Source organism: Equus quagga, chromosome 4, assembly GCF_021613505.1.
Source record: "Equus quagga isolate Etosha38 chromosome 4, UCLA_HA_Equagga_1.0, whole genome shotgun sequence".
Taxonomy (NCBI): Eukaryota; Metazoa; Chordata; class Mammalia; order Perissodactyla; family Equidae; genus Equus; species Equus quagga.
This window is the reverse complement of record NC_060270.1, coordinates 123,237,248-123,253,354: the sequence shown is the minus strand read 5'-3', so window position 1 is coordinate 123,253,354 and position 16,107 is coordinate 123,237,248. Positions and strand designations below refer to the sequence as shown.

Sequence of the window (16,107 nt, the reverse complement as noted above, 5' to 3'; positions counted from 1 at the left end):
CCCATATCACAAACAGCAATTTAACTGATTTTGAAAAATTTATCATTGTACTAGCTATACATCTTGTTAAATTTTCCTCGTTACTTTTTATGTCCTTACAAGTATGGTCTTTATCTATGTTCATGTAAAAATATTTCTATAAAGGACTTAATAACTTTACTGACCAATGATTTATTTATTGGTAGTATTTTATCCACAACATACCTTATCTGAAAAGGAAAGTTTTTAGTTACACTGGTCATTTTATGCACATATAATATTTTATCCACAGTAACTATTTACTTCCAGAAGATGCTTATCCATACTTGGATCTTTTTGCTTGGGAGATTTTTTATAAACAGATGAAACTATATCTGCAGGTGGAGAAAACTTAATTCTTATGTCTGGTGTAAATGTTTTTAGTTGAAAATCTGAATACACCTTTAACAGTGAACAAATCAGTTTCATAGCTGTGTCATGAAATTCAGCTTGAATTTCATCTCAATTTGCTATCTATGTTGGTGATAATATCCTCTAAAATGCTAACAGCAAAAATTCAAGTTCATTTTCTGGTGGGTCCTGGGGGCTGAGTGGTCTGCCAGGTATACTTTTTGTCTCTTTCTCCTCATGGCACGCAGGCAATCCTAGCACTCAGCATCTTCTCATGCTAGAATGCTTATCAAAAGCATTTATAAGACCCTTCTTTCACCCAGGTTCCTATTATACTTTCTTTTGCTCTTCATTTTTTGCTCAGTATTATATGAATGATAATATAGGACACTATGTTATGCTTCAAAAGCCATTTTATTTCCTAAGGGAAGTAAGCACAGTTATATCAGGTATGGAAGCTTCAGTGCTCGTCCTGGTGAGGTGGTGAGGAAGATTTGGAAGTACTGGTGCCAGTTCTAGAAAACACCTTTGACAGAGCTGAAGATACCTTCTCTAGCATTTTAGATCCTGGTTTGGAAATAGTGGGCTTGGGAGTATCTGTGGACAAAGCAAAAATGTAATATGGATATTTATTAGACATTTTAATTGAGGCAATTATGCTGCAGCACCAATGATTTAGACTTCACAAATTGACATTTATAAAATACTTCATGGGATTTAAAGAACATTCACAAAGATTCTTTTATTTTATCCTTCCAACACTCGTGTGAAGGAAAAAGGAAGAGTGGTATCTTCATTTCTGGACACTGAATCTTGGCGAGGTCAAATACCTCGTCTAAGGTCACATGGGTAGAAAGTGGCTGGGTATAGAGTCCAGGTTTTCTGACTTTCATGGCATCATTATACTGACAGCGCTCTGATGTTTCTCTACTTACGTGTGCCAGAATGCCTTTCCTTTTCTAGCAGAAAACTCTGAAAAAGCCTGATGAGCTAAACTCACATGGGAAAGTAACTTTCAACTCTATATCATGAAGGTGTCTATTTCAGAGGGCTCAAGTGAATGCAGAAGCGCACTAAAACTGCTGTAATTTTTCACCTACATGGGGTAAGTTTTCAGTTGACTAACTTCAAGTATTTTCTTTTTTATGAGATAAGACTGTACAGACAAGAGTTTCCTTTTGGATTCATTTTTCTAGACCACTTATTCAGCACATGGGCTCTTAGAGAATATCATATTTTAATTTAACAAAATGATTATTTTACATGTAAGGACAGAAGTGAGAATTTATGTACTTTTCTGAAACTTTATGATAGGATGTGATAGGACATGAAAATACACATGACAGTAAAAGCCCATATTTTCTTAATTCCATCACACACCAAAGTTCATGACTATACCTTTTGTAGTTACTTAGATTTTTCTGTTCAAGCAAGATAATATTCTATGGTTAACGCTAAGAAAAAAAGTATGCTTAGGTATTTTACTGTGCAATTATTTTGTTTTGTGTTGTTTTGGTTTTTGTGTGTGTGTTTTTTGCTGAGGAAGATTGGCCCTGAGCTAGCATCTGGTGCCAGTCTTCCTCTTCTTTGCTTGAGGAAGACTGTCCCTGAGCTAACATCTGTGCCAATCTTCCTCTATTTTGTATGTGGGATGCTGCCACAGCATGGCTTGATGAGTGGTGTGTAGGTCTGCACCTGGGATCCAAACCTGTGGACCCCAAGCTGCTGAAGCTGAGTGTGCGAACTTAACCACTATGCCACAGGGCCAGCCATTGTGTAATTATTTTTTAAATGACCTAAGAATTAAAATGGAAAAAGCCAAAATCTGCAGCAGATGAGACAAAAGGATGGAATAAAGAGAAAGATGTACATTCTGAAGAGTAAGATAAAAATTTTACTAACATGATTGAAGCATTGTTGCAAGACTTCTGAAATTCTCAGTGGAGAGACAAAAAAGCTTTTCTGTTCTTGAAACTTGTTGGTCCTATTAAAAATACAGATTCCTGGGCACCATTACTCAGAGATGCTAACTTAGTCAGTCTGGAGAGGGTTCAGGAATTTGTGTCGTTAAAAAGCATCCTGTGGGGGCCAGCCCTGTGGCCAAGTAGTTAAGTTCAGCACACTCCACTTCGCTGGCCCAGCTTCGTGGGTTCAGATCCCAGTCGTGGACCTACTCCACTCATCAGGCATGCTGTGGCAGCAACCCACATAGAAAATAGAGGAAGACTGGCACAGATGTTAGCTCAGGGCTAATCTTCCTCAGGGGAAAAAAGAAAAAGGATAGCATCCCGGGTAGTTCTAATGCAAAGCAGTTCCTGGTAACACATTGAGAAAACCGTCCCAAATCTGCATTCACTATTAGATTCCTGCATCTCCTTCATGACTGATGGGTGCCTGGTGTCCTAGGTTAATGGCACAAATGAAGCTCATCCCCAGAGAGAATAGTGAGCTCTTGCCTTTATCAGTTATAGCTCTTTTCACGGCAAACCTAAAGGCTATCTTTGGTCATTTACCCAATGTGGACTTCATTCTGGGATGCAATGGCAACTATATGGAACCATAGTGTGGAGGGAAGAAAGAATGTGGGATCAATGTCAGAAGACCTGTTTTCAAACCCTAAAAGCTCTCCATTTGTTAACTGTGTAACCTCAGGCAGTTATTTACCTCCATTCTGTCTTTTGTAAATTGGGGCTTTAAGATTTGCAGGAGAATAGTATAATGTAGGGGATGTGAACAAGTTTTGTTTTGTCCACAAAGTGTTTCACAAAAGCTCTGAATTATTGGATAAAATTTAAAAGTCAGGATTTTTTACATAAAACTTCCATTTCCAGCTTCTTTTGAAAATGGAAAGACCTGAATTGGAAGACGTGGCAACAATCCAGCATGACAATGATTGGCCCTGAGTAGCAGCTTGCTCCTTTAGATGGGACATGCCATCTCCAGTGAGCCACAGACCCGTTCAACCTACTGCTCTTGTTTATATATCTACTTGTTTCCTGTGAACATTTCAGTGTGTGAACTACCGTCACATTGAATGAGCTTAGACTTTAAAGTCAGGCAGATCTGTGTCTGAATGCAGCTTTGCAGCTTACTAGCTGTGGGGTGACCTTCAGTAACCTACTCTCACTTTCCTTCTCAATGACTCTCACTTTCCTCTTTTCTTTTTTTTTTTTTTTTGAGGAAGATTAACCCTGAGCTAACATCCGCCACCAATTCTCCTCTTTTTGTTGAGGAAAATAGGCCCTGAGCTAACATCTGTGCCCAACTTCCTCTATTTTATATGTGGTATGCCTGCCACAGCATGGCTTGATAAGCACTGCATAGGTCCAAGCCCGGGATCTGAACAGGAGAACCCTGGGCCACTGAAGCAGAGTGTGTGAACATACCCACTATGCCACCGCCTGGCCCATCTCACTTGCCTCTTTAATGAGGATAGCTGGCACCTAATAAATATTAGTTCCACTACCTAGTACCCCTTTGGTTTGAGGTTAACATAAGAGAACTGCATAATAAACTGCAATTGCTATATATATATATAAATAGTAAGAATATTGTTTCAATCTCATAATGATAATAGGTGTAAAAACTGCAAGGGAGTAGCCACTCATTCCAGGAGGGTAAATGGTCAAAAATTCTAAATTCAAAATGATGTAATTGAGAGATTTATTATACTAGTTGTTAAAAGGATAGTATATTTTGTACCTGAAATGACTTCTTTTGAGGGATGCCCACTGCCAGGAATATGCTTGTTTCCTTCAAAGATGGTGATAAACTGCCAAGACAAAGCAAAGTACTTCACTTAGACTTTTGTTGTACACTACATATCATGGATACCTAGAAATCCTCAGGAGATGTAGTACAACCATTGTAGTATCTTCCAATAAATAACATCTGTGCTCTGCAGTCTCCAAGAATTATTCTGAGGCTCAGGCTCATAATTTTTGCCAATTTTAACACCAAGGATTGATCCTTGTCATAGATATGGGCCTAGACTATCATTAAATTATGATCAAAGGTTCAGGCATCTTAAATCACAGAAAATATGAGCTCTGTCTGCCCCCTCCCTCCTTTGGCTGAATTGGAATATGTAGTAAGTTATATAAATTATTTTCTGATACAAGATATAATGACAAGGAGAGAAGGAAAATGGACTTTCACAACACAATTCCAATTTCCATTTATGGAAATCTTAGTCATTTTGGGTTCTGGAGCAATAAGCTGTGTGGTCCTGGTAGGGCAGGGAACATGGCTCAAAGACTGGCTTTGCTCTGTAGGCCTTTATTACCTCTTTGAATGCAGAGGCAGCAATTTTCCCAGAAAGGCAAAAAACTGTCTGAGACAGGTAGCTGGGATTTACTGTAACTGTGCTATAATGCTAGCAATTAAAAAAGGAAGTGAAAATCAATGAAATAAATCCTAAATACATACAACATAAAATCTGTTGTGTATAGATTACGTAGACGCCACCAGATATCATTATAAGGGTTTTACCATAGTTCCTCCTAGAGGACTTGAGGTATCTTATGAATTAAGATGTTTCAAACAGGACATCTGAGGAATAAAATGGAGCAGAGACTATCTAAAGCAACTGATTCTCACCACTGGCTGCACAATAGAGTATCTGTGGATTTTTTTAAAAATATGACTCCCTGGGTCCCAAACCGGTTGAACTGAAATCCCTGAGGTTGGGGCAGATATTGATTTTTTGTTTTTTAAGAATGCCCATATGACTCTAATGAATGAAAATTAGAGTTGAAAATCTCTAATCTAAAAGAAAGCAGGTGCTACTATGTGCCAGAGGAGTAAATATACTTAAGTTCTGCTGAGAACATCTATCTTTCCATTAGATTCAAGAGTATTTGCCATTACTTCATGGAAAATAGTTATAATCATTGCTTTAAAGTTTTTGCCTGAAAATTTCAAAATCTTGGCTATGTTGGAGTTGGCATCTCATGTCCTTTCCCTTAAAAGTTGCAGACATTGTATTAGTTCTTTGTGTGTTGAGTAATTTTGGATTGTATTTTGGGCATTTAAAACAATTTATGAGATTCTAAGAATTGTTAAAATCCCTTGGAGAAGGCTGCTTTTTTGTTTGTTTAAGTAGATAATTAACCCACTTAGGTTCAGACCATACATCCTATCCTGCCTTCTATGACTGGAGTTCCAGTGTAAATTCAGTTTCAAAATCTTGGCAGTATTTTTTGGTATCCCTGTGTGTGTGCACCAGCATTAAGGCTATAGTTCAAATTCTTAAAGCCTTTTGTCTATAAACTTCAGGTCAGTTCCATGCATGCACAACTCAGGAAAGACTACAGATTTGTAGGGGGTCCTTTTATGAGGTCCCTACTCTCTGTGATTTCTTTCAGTGTCTCTGACTCTCAGCAGCCCCCCTTTCTGCTTCTATGGCTAGAATGCTGTGGCTCTAATCTCACTGTGTGTGCTGTCTCACATATCCCGTGACTACATCCACACCAAGGGTAAAGTGCCAAGAGAAAGCAGAGAAAAAAGTAGCAGGTTTCCCCCTAAGATTCTTCAGGTTACCGGACACCTTTTCCTAATTCCTCTCATCAGAGAGAAGGATTTTTAGGAGTCTCAGCAGTCACTGCTACTATTGCCATGCAGCTTTATGGCTGAAAATTGCCTCGAGGTAAGACCAAGAGAGGGGAAAAAGTGGGAAAAAAGTGGCTTCTCCACTTTCCATTCCACAGAAACCTCTTTCTAATTCTGGTAAGACAGCAATGGTTTCTCTCGGAGCTCTATGCTGTCCATTCCCTTTATGTACAGTCAGTTGCTTAATGACATGGATGTGTTCTGAGAAATGCATCCTTAGGTGATTTTGTCATTGTGCGAACATCATGGAGTGTACATATATAAACCTAGATGGTATAGCCTACTTCACACTTAGGCTATATGGTGCTAATCCTAGGGGGCCTTTGTCATATCTTCAGTCCATTCCTGACTGAGATGTCGTTATGCAGCACGTGACTGTAATTCCAGGATTTGAACTGCCCTGAAGCTAAGCTAGAAGACATGGGAGGAAAAACCTCAGGAAACTCATATTGTATTGGTTGCATTCATATTGTATTATTGGATTCCTCCCCTCAAACTCCTATTATTTGTTTTTCAGAATCCTGGGTGGTTGTCCAGAGTTTATAGTTTTAATCAGTGAGTGATAACAGAGTGGAATGTGCTTATTCCACCTTACTTGAGACTGGACTGGATAACAAGTTTAACCACAGTTTCACCATGCAAAAAGCATCAAGTGAGGGAAAAGACGAAGAGCCAGAAGGGTCCAGATTAGCCAGGAATTCAGTATGGCACAAGGAATGGCTTGTCAGCAGGTCCTCAGACTAAAGATTCAGTGTCTCCCCTTTATTGCCATATGATTTTACTTGGAAAGTATGGCCTAAATAAAGCCTCAGGTTGTCAAATATATGTTTATATTCATAAATGAGGATTAGTTTGCATGAGGAACTAACCCAGCATGTTTGGAGGTGTGGCAAAAGTTTCTTAAGTATGAGTTTTAAAATTTGGTTCTGAAAATTACTCTGACGAGAAGTGAATAAATGATGGATTGTGTGTGCATGGAATTGAGAAGACTCGCTTAAAGATGGGATTAAATTGAGACAAGAAACAAAGTGAAAAAACAGAGAAGGGAATCTGTAGCTTCAGTCCTCATTGTAAACTTTCTAATAAGGATTAGGGAAGAGGAAATTTCCTAAGTTTACACTGGAGAGGAGGTGGGCCTTTTGGAAAGCTGCCTTTGACCAGTTATTATTTCTCATGCAGAGAAATAGATGGAATCAGCAGTCACTTTCCTGCAAGCCACTCTCCTCCATTTTTGAAGCTTCTATTCCCTTCCTGCCTCCACCAAGCTCCTCACTTGGGTCCACCTGCCCTGGGCAGAGACAAGTGACTCACTCCGTCTAGGGTTTTCTCCAGAGACTGCAGCAATAGGTTTAAGGAATGGAATTGTATTTAGGTGCTAGGGAGGAACAATGGCTCATTTGTACACTAAGCAAGGAATGATAGCTCTAAGGAGAGAATTTTGATTAAGGGATTTCTCAGGTACCACGGACAGATCTCAACAAGGGGGCGAGATCTGATCATGAAGGATTTGTGAATAGGGAAAGCTTCCTGTTGTCCCTCAAATCATACCACCCAGTCCCTGATCTGACCTTGAAAACTGGTCTAGATTCACCTGCACCCAAGGCATACCAATTAGAGGCCACTGAAAAATACTTACCTTAACACTGCTTGAATTCTCTGGCTTTTGTTCCTGAGAACTTTCTGTTGTGGGTGGAAGGAAGGAAAAATAGTATTTTTTCTGAGGCATGAATAGTGTTGACACAAACCTGATCTTACTATTTTTTACTAAAATTCATAGAATTTAGAAGAAATTATTAATTCTAATTATATATGTATAGATATATACACATAGACAGTGTGTAGACAATGGGAACAAAACTGAAGTGAGACCCCTAGAATTCTGGGGCATGTCTTAGCCCTTCATTTAGGAGAGGCAGACTCTGGAACTTAGTAGCTAAACATCTATGCACAATCATTCAACATCTACGGGCCTATTTGTTCATCTATAAAATGAGGGGTCACCCTATAGATGATTCCTAAAGGCCTTTCCAGCTCCAACACTCTTTGATTTTATATAGCTAATTAAAAGCACATAATTGGAACAAAGAGGAAGGTGCTGGTCTTATGAAATACTTTGGTGGGAATTAGGAGAATTTTGAGGCAATACCAGGAGGAAATCTGGGGAGTTGCTATAGAGCTACAAGTTGCCTAAGTTCCAGGGGAGGTCAATATTTATTCCCAGTAAAAGAAAATCAGCCCAAGGAGGTAGAAATGATACTGTGGAAGAAGTTTCACAAAAAACCACCACTAGGGAGGCAGCTAACCTGCTAAGGAGTCAGAAAACCCGAGTTTGAGTCTTAGCTTCAATACTAAGAGCTGTGTAAACACTGGCAAGTTGAGTCTAACTTCTGTGACTCTCAGTTTCCCAGTATGTAGAATGTGATGAGATTATCCTCTGCCTGTCTCACAAGAGGACACAATGAGTTATCATATGGAAAAACTCTGCATTTCATAGACAGGTAATCATCAAGAGCCAACACAAGTGGTTACTTTCTGAATTATCCTTAGGCCAATGTAGGTTCTGGGGGGAAAAAAAACTACTAGTAAAATATCAATTAATGCAAATATGAGAGAAACTGATTATTTGAATTATCTGACAAAATTGATAAGATTTCATTGTTGGTTGATAATCTTTCTAAGATGTCTGACTCTATATTGCACATAATTGAAGGTACTTTTGCTTTCAAATGACTGACATCATTTGGATTTGCTCTGAGGGTTATCATTCCAACCATCATTTCAAAGTTTCTAGGTTAAATGGCTATCAACCTTCCAGGATATACTGGAAATTTGTTTTGATGAAGAGTCACAGAAAACTTCCTTATAGTTGAGGATGTCAGATATTCAGATTTAAGATATTTGAGACTTTATTGTATATTCCATATGAAACTAAGTGTATGTCCAGCTCTGATCTCTCCATTGAACTCCAGACTTAAATATCCTATTGCTTTTATGACACCTCAACTTGAATGTCTAATGGTACCTCAATCTCAACACAACCAATAAACCATAACATAACCATAAAACAGAATTCCTGTGTTCTTCCCTACCCCCTGCTTAGTTACTCCCATAGTCTCTCCTATTTTACTAAATTCCTCCTCCTACTATATGCCTGTTTTAGGTTCTTGGGAATACAGCTGTGATCTTCATGGAACTTACATTCTAGAGGGAGATAGTGAAAAAGCAATTAATTAAAATACACAGTCTGTTAGATAGTAATAAGTGCCGGGGAGAAAAATAAGCAAAGAAGTGGAATAGGTGGTGCCATGGTGAGAATGAAGTTACAATTTCAAAGTGTGGTCAAAGAAGACCTCACAGAGAAGGTGACATTTGAGCAAAGATCTGAAGGTGAGGAATGAGCAATGCAGATATAGGGGGAAGAGCACCACACAAGGATCAGCAAGTGCAAAGGCCCTGAATACCTGGAATGTTTAAGGAACATCAAGGAGGTCAGTGAGGCTGGAGCAGAGTGAGCCAGAAAAAGAATAGAAGAGGAGGTTAGAGAGGTAATAGGGCACCAGGGAGATGTCCAGGTGATGTTGGGTTTTGCAAGCTATTGCGATTTCTTTGGCTTTTGTCCCAGATGAGAAGGAAGAACTTATCAATATCTGGAATTATCTTGTTTATGTCCTTACTCTTTGATGCTCCACCCCAAGAAACATTAAATTTTATGAGATCAAGGACTTTGTTAGCCTTGTTCACCCATGGGATCTTAGAACACAAAGGAGATGCTCAGTAAATCTTTAATGAATGAATAAATAAATGATTGGATAGCTGCAATATTACCGAAGAATACAAGGATTAAGCATGATCATCACAACAAAGTTGGAAAAAGACAAGCACTGAATTCAGGGTCAAAAGACTTTGGATCCAGACAAGGGTTTGCCCCTGACTCCAAGTAACCTCAGGCAAGTCGCTTCCTCACCCTGAGCTTGAATTTCCTCATGTAAACAATGAGGGAGGTGGTATTAAGCGGCTTCTTTCTGACTCTAACAGCCCATGATTCCATATAAGTGATTATTGTGATACCTTCTGGTTGTGATATATTCATAAAATTCTGGCATACTTACTGATATTTGAATCATCTTAATGGAAATGATTTCCACTTGAGAGTTGAGAGAATGTGTTTCTTGAGTTACTCCTTGAGTGGGTTCTATGTTTGAAATAGCCGGGGTAAACCTGTGGTTTGAGTTTCAAGGCTACTTTACAGTAAAAACGACACTACCTCTATCATTGTTAGAACACATTGGTCCTCTGAGGTTTCAACAAATAGAGAACCAAAATGTCTTCCAAATGTTCTAAGGAGTCAGTGCTAATAGAGATAAGAAAAAAAGAAAGGTGCAGATTTTAATGTGAGCAAAAAAAAATTAGCTCTAAAAGTTTCTTTTGGGTACATTTTGTTAGGGCTAAGCATAAAGGAAGGATAACCTCTCAAATAAATTGTCAAATGCTACTATCATGGGTTCTTGCTCAGATAGAAACTATCATACACCCTAATTTTGTGGTTATTTCTCATAGGAACATGGTAAATATAAATTCATAATATCATACCATATTCTTGACCAAAATCATTAATAAAATCTTAGTAGTAATTCAGACAAGGCAAACTCGTTGTCTCATTTTCCAAAAGTAGGTAAGCTCACAGGAAACAAAAAAACAGTATCAACCTCAGGTTTGATAAGTAAAAAATTCATCATGATAAACAGTAAACAAAGTCTCCTTTAGAATACTTTCTAATTTAAATTAAGAAAAATAATAAATCTAACCTTCTAATATTTTAGCACTTGTATCTGGGGTACAAGCTTCAGTTTCACTAAAACAAAAGAAAAAGAACATGTCACTTCTGTGTATTTAATGAATGAAGAAATTACTGGTTAAGCAAAAGAACAATCTGTCAATCATTCTTCATATGGAAGTAACCCTGGAATAGTATATTACCGAGTTTCCAAATCAAATGAAAGTGATTTCTAAACTGGGTTTTTTCCACTTTTAAAATTCGGGTTAGATATACATAACAGAAAGTTTACCATATTAGCCATTTTTTAGTGTATAGTTCTATGCTTGAGTACACTCACAATGTTGTGCAATCATCACCACCATCCATCTCCAGAAGTTTTTTATCTTCCCCAAGTGAAACTCTGTACCCCTTAAATATTAACACCCCATTTCTGTCTCTCTCTATCCCCTGGAGCTACTATTCTACTTTCTGTCTCTATAATTTGACTAATATAAGTGGAAATCATGTACTATTTGCCCTTTTGTGACTGACTTATTTCACTTAGCATAATATCTTCAAGGTTCATAAATGTTGTAGCACGTGTCAGATTTTCCTTCCTAAGGCTGAATAGTATTCCAATGAGTGCATATAGCACATTTTGTTTACCCATTTATCCATCAGTGGACTCTTAGACTGCTTCCACCATTTGGTTATTGAACATTTGGCATGAACATGAGTGTATAAATGTCTGTTCACATCCCTGTGTTCAATTCTTCTGGGTATGTAACCCAGAAGAAGAATTGCTGGATCATATGGTAAGTCTACGTTTAACTTTTTGAGAAACTGTCATACTATTTTCCCTAACAATTGCACCATTTTAAATTCTCAACAGCAATGTACAAGGGTTCCAATTTCTTCACATTCTTGTTGACATTTGTTATTTTCTGATTTTTTTTTTTTATAATAGCTGTCATAAGAGGTCTGAAATGGCATCTCGTGGTTTTGATTTGCATTTCCCTAATGACTAGTGATGTTGAGCATCTTTTCACGTGCTTATTTCCCATTTGTATATCTTCTTTGGAGGAATGTCTATTCAATCCTTTGCTCAATTTTTAATCAGGTTGTTTGGTTTTTGTTATTGTTGAATTACAGGAGTTCCTTGTCTATTCTGGATAGTAATCCCTTATCAGATATATGATTTGCAAATATTTTCTCCTAGTCTATGGGTTAACTTTTCACTCTGTCCTTTGAAGCACAGAAGTTTTTAATTTTGGTGAAGTCCAATTTATCTAATTTTCCTTTTGTTGCTTATGCTTTCAGTGTCATATCCAAGAAATTACTGCTAGGTCCAATGTCATGAGGCTTTCCCCCTATGTTTTCTCATAAGAGTTCTACAGTTTTATTTGTCTTTGATCTATTTTGAGTAAATTTTTACATATGGTATAAGGTAAGGGTCTAACTTCAGTGTTTTTGTGCATGGTTATCTAGTTTTCCCAACAACATTTGTTGAAAAGACTGTTCTTTCTCCATCAAATGGCCTTGGCATGCTTATCAAAAATCATTTGACCATCTATGAAGGATTTGTTTCTGGGCTTTCTATTCTATTCCATTGGTCTGCATGTCTGTCTTTATGTCAGTACTATACTCTTTTGGTTACTATAGCTTTGTAGTAAGTTTGAAATGAGGAAGTCCAACTTTGTTATTGCTTTTCAAGATGATTGTGGCTTTTAGGAGTCCTTTGAGATACCATCTAAATTTTAGAATGAATTTTTTTTCTATTTCTGAAAAAATGTTTTCCTTATTTTTATAGGATTGCATTTAATCTGTAGAATACTTTGGGTAGTATTGACATTTTGACAATAAGTCTTCCAATCCATGAACACGGGATGTCTTTTCATTAATTTGTGTCTTCTTTAATTTCCTTCAGGAATATCTTGTAGTTTTCAATGTACAAGTCTATTGCCTCCTGGTTAAGTTTATTCCTAAGTATTTTATTCTGTTGGATACTAGTGCAAATCAAAGTTTTTTTCTTACTTTCCTTTTGGATTGTTCATTGTTAGTGTATAGAAATGCAACTGATTTCTCCATGTTGATTTTGTATCCAGCAACTTCAATGAATTCATTTATTAATCCTAAAAGTTTTCTTTTTTATGTGGAATCTTTAGGGTTTTCTACCTATACGATAATGCCATCTGTTAACAGAGATCCTTTTACCTTTTTTCTTCCAATTTAGATGGCTTTCATTTCTTGCCTAATTGCTCTGGCTAGGACTTTTGGAACTATGTTGAATAGAAGTGATGAGAGTGGGCACTATTGTCTTGTTCCTCATCTTAGAGGAAAATCCTTCAGGCTTTTACCCTGAGGAGGATGTTAGTTGTAAGTTTTCTATTTATGGTTTTATTATTTTGAGGTAATTTCCTTCTATTCCTAGTTTAAGTGTTACTATCATGAAAAGGTATTGGGTTTTGTCAAATGGTTTTTTTGCATCAATTTAGATGAGAATGTGTGTGTGTGTGATTTTTTTTCCTTTATTCTGTTAATGTGTTGTATTACATGGGCTTATTTTCATATGTTGTACTTCCCTTGTATTCCTGGGATAAATCCCACTTAGTCTTTTTAATGTGCTGTTGAATTCTGTCTGCTAGTATTTTGTTGAAAATTTTTGCATGAATATTCATCAGGGATATTAGTCTGTAGTTTTCTTTCCTTATAGTGTCTTTGTCTATCTTTGTTATCAAAGTAATACTGCCCTCATGAGTTTGGAGATATTCCCTCCTCTTCAATTTTTGAAAGAGTTTAATGAGAATTGGTATTCGACTTTAATTTTTTGCTGGAATTCACCAGTGAAACCATGTGATCCTTAGCTTTTCTTTGTTAGGAGGTTTTTGAATACTGGTTCAATCTCCTTCCTAGTAATATGTCTGTTCAGAATTTTTATTCCTTCACGATTCATTCTTGGTGGTTATTGTGTTTATTTATTTCAGCTAGGATATCCAATTGTTGGCATATAAATGTTCACAGTACTCTCTTATAATACCTTTTATTTCTGCAAAATCAGTTGCAATGTCCCTTCCTTCACTTGTGATTTTAATTATTTGAGTCTTTTCTCTTTTTTCCTTAGGCAATCTAGCTAAAAATTTGTCAATTTCGTTGATCTTTTTGAAGAACCAACTCTTGGTTTCACTGATTTTCTCTATTATCTTCTGTTCTCCATTTTGTTTATTTCTGCTATAATCTTTATCTCCTTCTTTCTGTTAGTTTTGAGTTTCCTTTTTTCCTTTTTCTAGTTCTTTAAGCTGTAAAGTTAGGTTGTTGTTATAAAATATTTTTAAATGAAGAATTTACAGCTATAAATTTCCCTATTAGCACTACTTTTGCTGCATCCCATAAGTTTTAGTGTATTTTGTTTTCATTTTCATTTGTCTCAAATATTTTCTAATTTCCCCTGTGAATTCTTCTTTGACCCACTGGTTGCTTAAGAATGTGTTGTTAATGTCCACATATTTGTGAATTTTCCAGTTTTTCTTCTGCTATTGAATTTTAATTTCATTTCATTGTGATTAAAATATATTAAGACTTACATGTGATCTATATATGGTCTATCCTGGAGAATGTTCCATGTGCACTTGAGAAAAATCTGTTTTCTGCTGTTATTGGTTGGAGTGTTCTGTATACGTCTGTTAGGTTCAAGTGGTCTATACTCTTGTTTAAGTCCTCCAGATATTCTGTCTCGTTGTTTTATCCACTATTGAAAGTAATCTATTGAAGTCCCCTACTATTATTGTAGAGCTGTCTATTTCTCTCTTCAATTTTGTCAATGTTTGCTTCATGTATTTTGGTGCATATATGTTTATAATTGTCATATCTTGGGAAATTGACCCTTTTCTCATTATATAATGTTCTTTGTCTCTTGTAACAGTTTTTCACTAATCTATTTTGTTTGATATTAGTATAACTACCCCTGCTTTCTTGTGGTTTCTATTTGCATGGGATATCTTTTCCCATCCTTCCACTTTCAACCTGTGTGTGTCCTTAAATCTAAAGTGAGTCTCTTATACACAATATATAGTTAGATCCTGTTTTTTAAATCCATTCTGTCAATCTCTGTCTTTTAATTGGAATTTCTAATCTATTTACATTTAAAGTAATTACTGATAGGGAAGCAATTACTTCTGCCATTTTGTTGTTTTATGTGTGTTCTATAGCTTTTTTAATCCCTCATCTCCTCCACTACAGCCTTCCTTTGTAACAGTTGATGTTTTGCAGAGACACATTTTGATTCTCTTTTCATTTCCTTATATGTGTATTCATTCTATAGATATTTTCTTTGTTGTTACCACAGGGATCACATAGAACATCCTAAAGTCAAGACATTCTCTTAAACTTATAACTTCAACTGCATGCAAATCTTTATAGATCAACCCTCATCCCCTCTATGTTATCAATGTCCCAAATTACATAGTTACATATTCTGTACCCATCAGCATAGGTTTGTAATTACTTTTTTATGCATTTGTCTTTTAAATACTGTAGAAAGTAAAAAGTAGAGCTATGAACCAAAATTATAATACTGGTTTTTATATTTGTTCATGTATTTAACTTTACTAGAGAACTTTATAATTTCATATGGCTTTGAGTTACTGTTTTGTATCCTTTGGTTTCAACTTAATGGACTTCTTTTAGCATTTCTTGTAGGCTATGTCTAGTGGTAATAAATTTCCTCAGCCTTTTATTGTTTTTTGTCTTAGAATGTCCTGATTTCTCTCTCATTATTGTAAGGTATTTTTGCTGGTTATAGAGTTCTCACTTAACAGTTTTCTTTCTTTTAACCCTTTAAATATATCATGCACTGCCTTCCAGCCTGTGAGATTTCTTTTGAAAATTTCTCTTATAGTTTTATGGAGATCTCTTGTACATGACAAGTTACCTCTCTCTTGCTGCTTTCAAGACTCTCCTTTTGTCTTTGTCTTTTGACAGTTTGATTATAATATATCTCGGTGTGGTCTCTGTGCATCTACACTACTTGGAATTCATTAAGCTTATTATATTTATATATTCATGCTTTTTTTTTTTCAAATTTGGGGAGGTTTTAGCCATTATTTCCTCTAATAATCTCCCTGCCTCTTTCTCTCTCTTCTGGAACTCCTATGATGCATATATTGGTTCACTTGGTATCTCATAAGTCCCTCAGGCTCTGTTCACTTCATTTTCAGTCATTTTTCTTTACTCCTCAAACTCAATAATTTCAAATGACTTCTGTTCAAGTTCCTTAATACTTTCTTCTGTCTTATTGAGTCTGCTTGTGAACCCATCTTGTGAATTTTTCAGTTCAGTTATTATATTTTCCAGCTCCTTTATATCTCTTTGTTTTT

At 36.4% G+C, this 16,107-nt stretch overlaps 1 protein-coding gene across 1 annotated transcript in view; it reads right to left on the bottom strand.

The window, feature by feature from the left end:
- Positions 1-829: 829 nt before the first annotated feature.
- The window catches only part of FSIP2 (fibrous sheath interacting protein 2), an 86,310-nt gene continuing 71,032 nt past the window's right edge, over positions 830-16,107 (bottom strand). The window contains exons 20-23 of the mRNA XM_046659863.1: positions 10,785-10,831; positions 7,616-7,659; positions 4,072-4,141; positions 830-966 (exon numbers count right to left, since the gene is read on the bottom strand). Coding sequence (XP_046515819.1) covers positions 830-966; positions 4,072-4,141; positions 7,616-7,659; positions 10,785-10,831 — 298 coding nt within the window. The remainder of the gene's footprint in view (positions 967-4,071; positions 4,142-7,615; positions 7,660-10,784; positions 10,832-16,107) is intronic.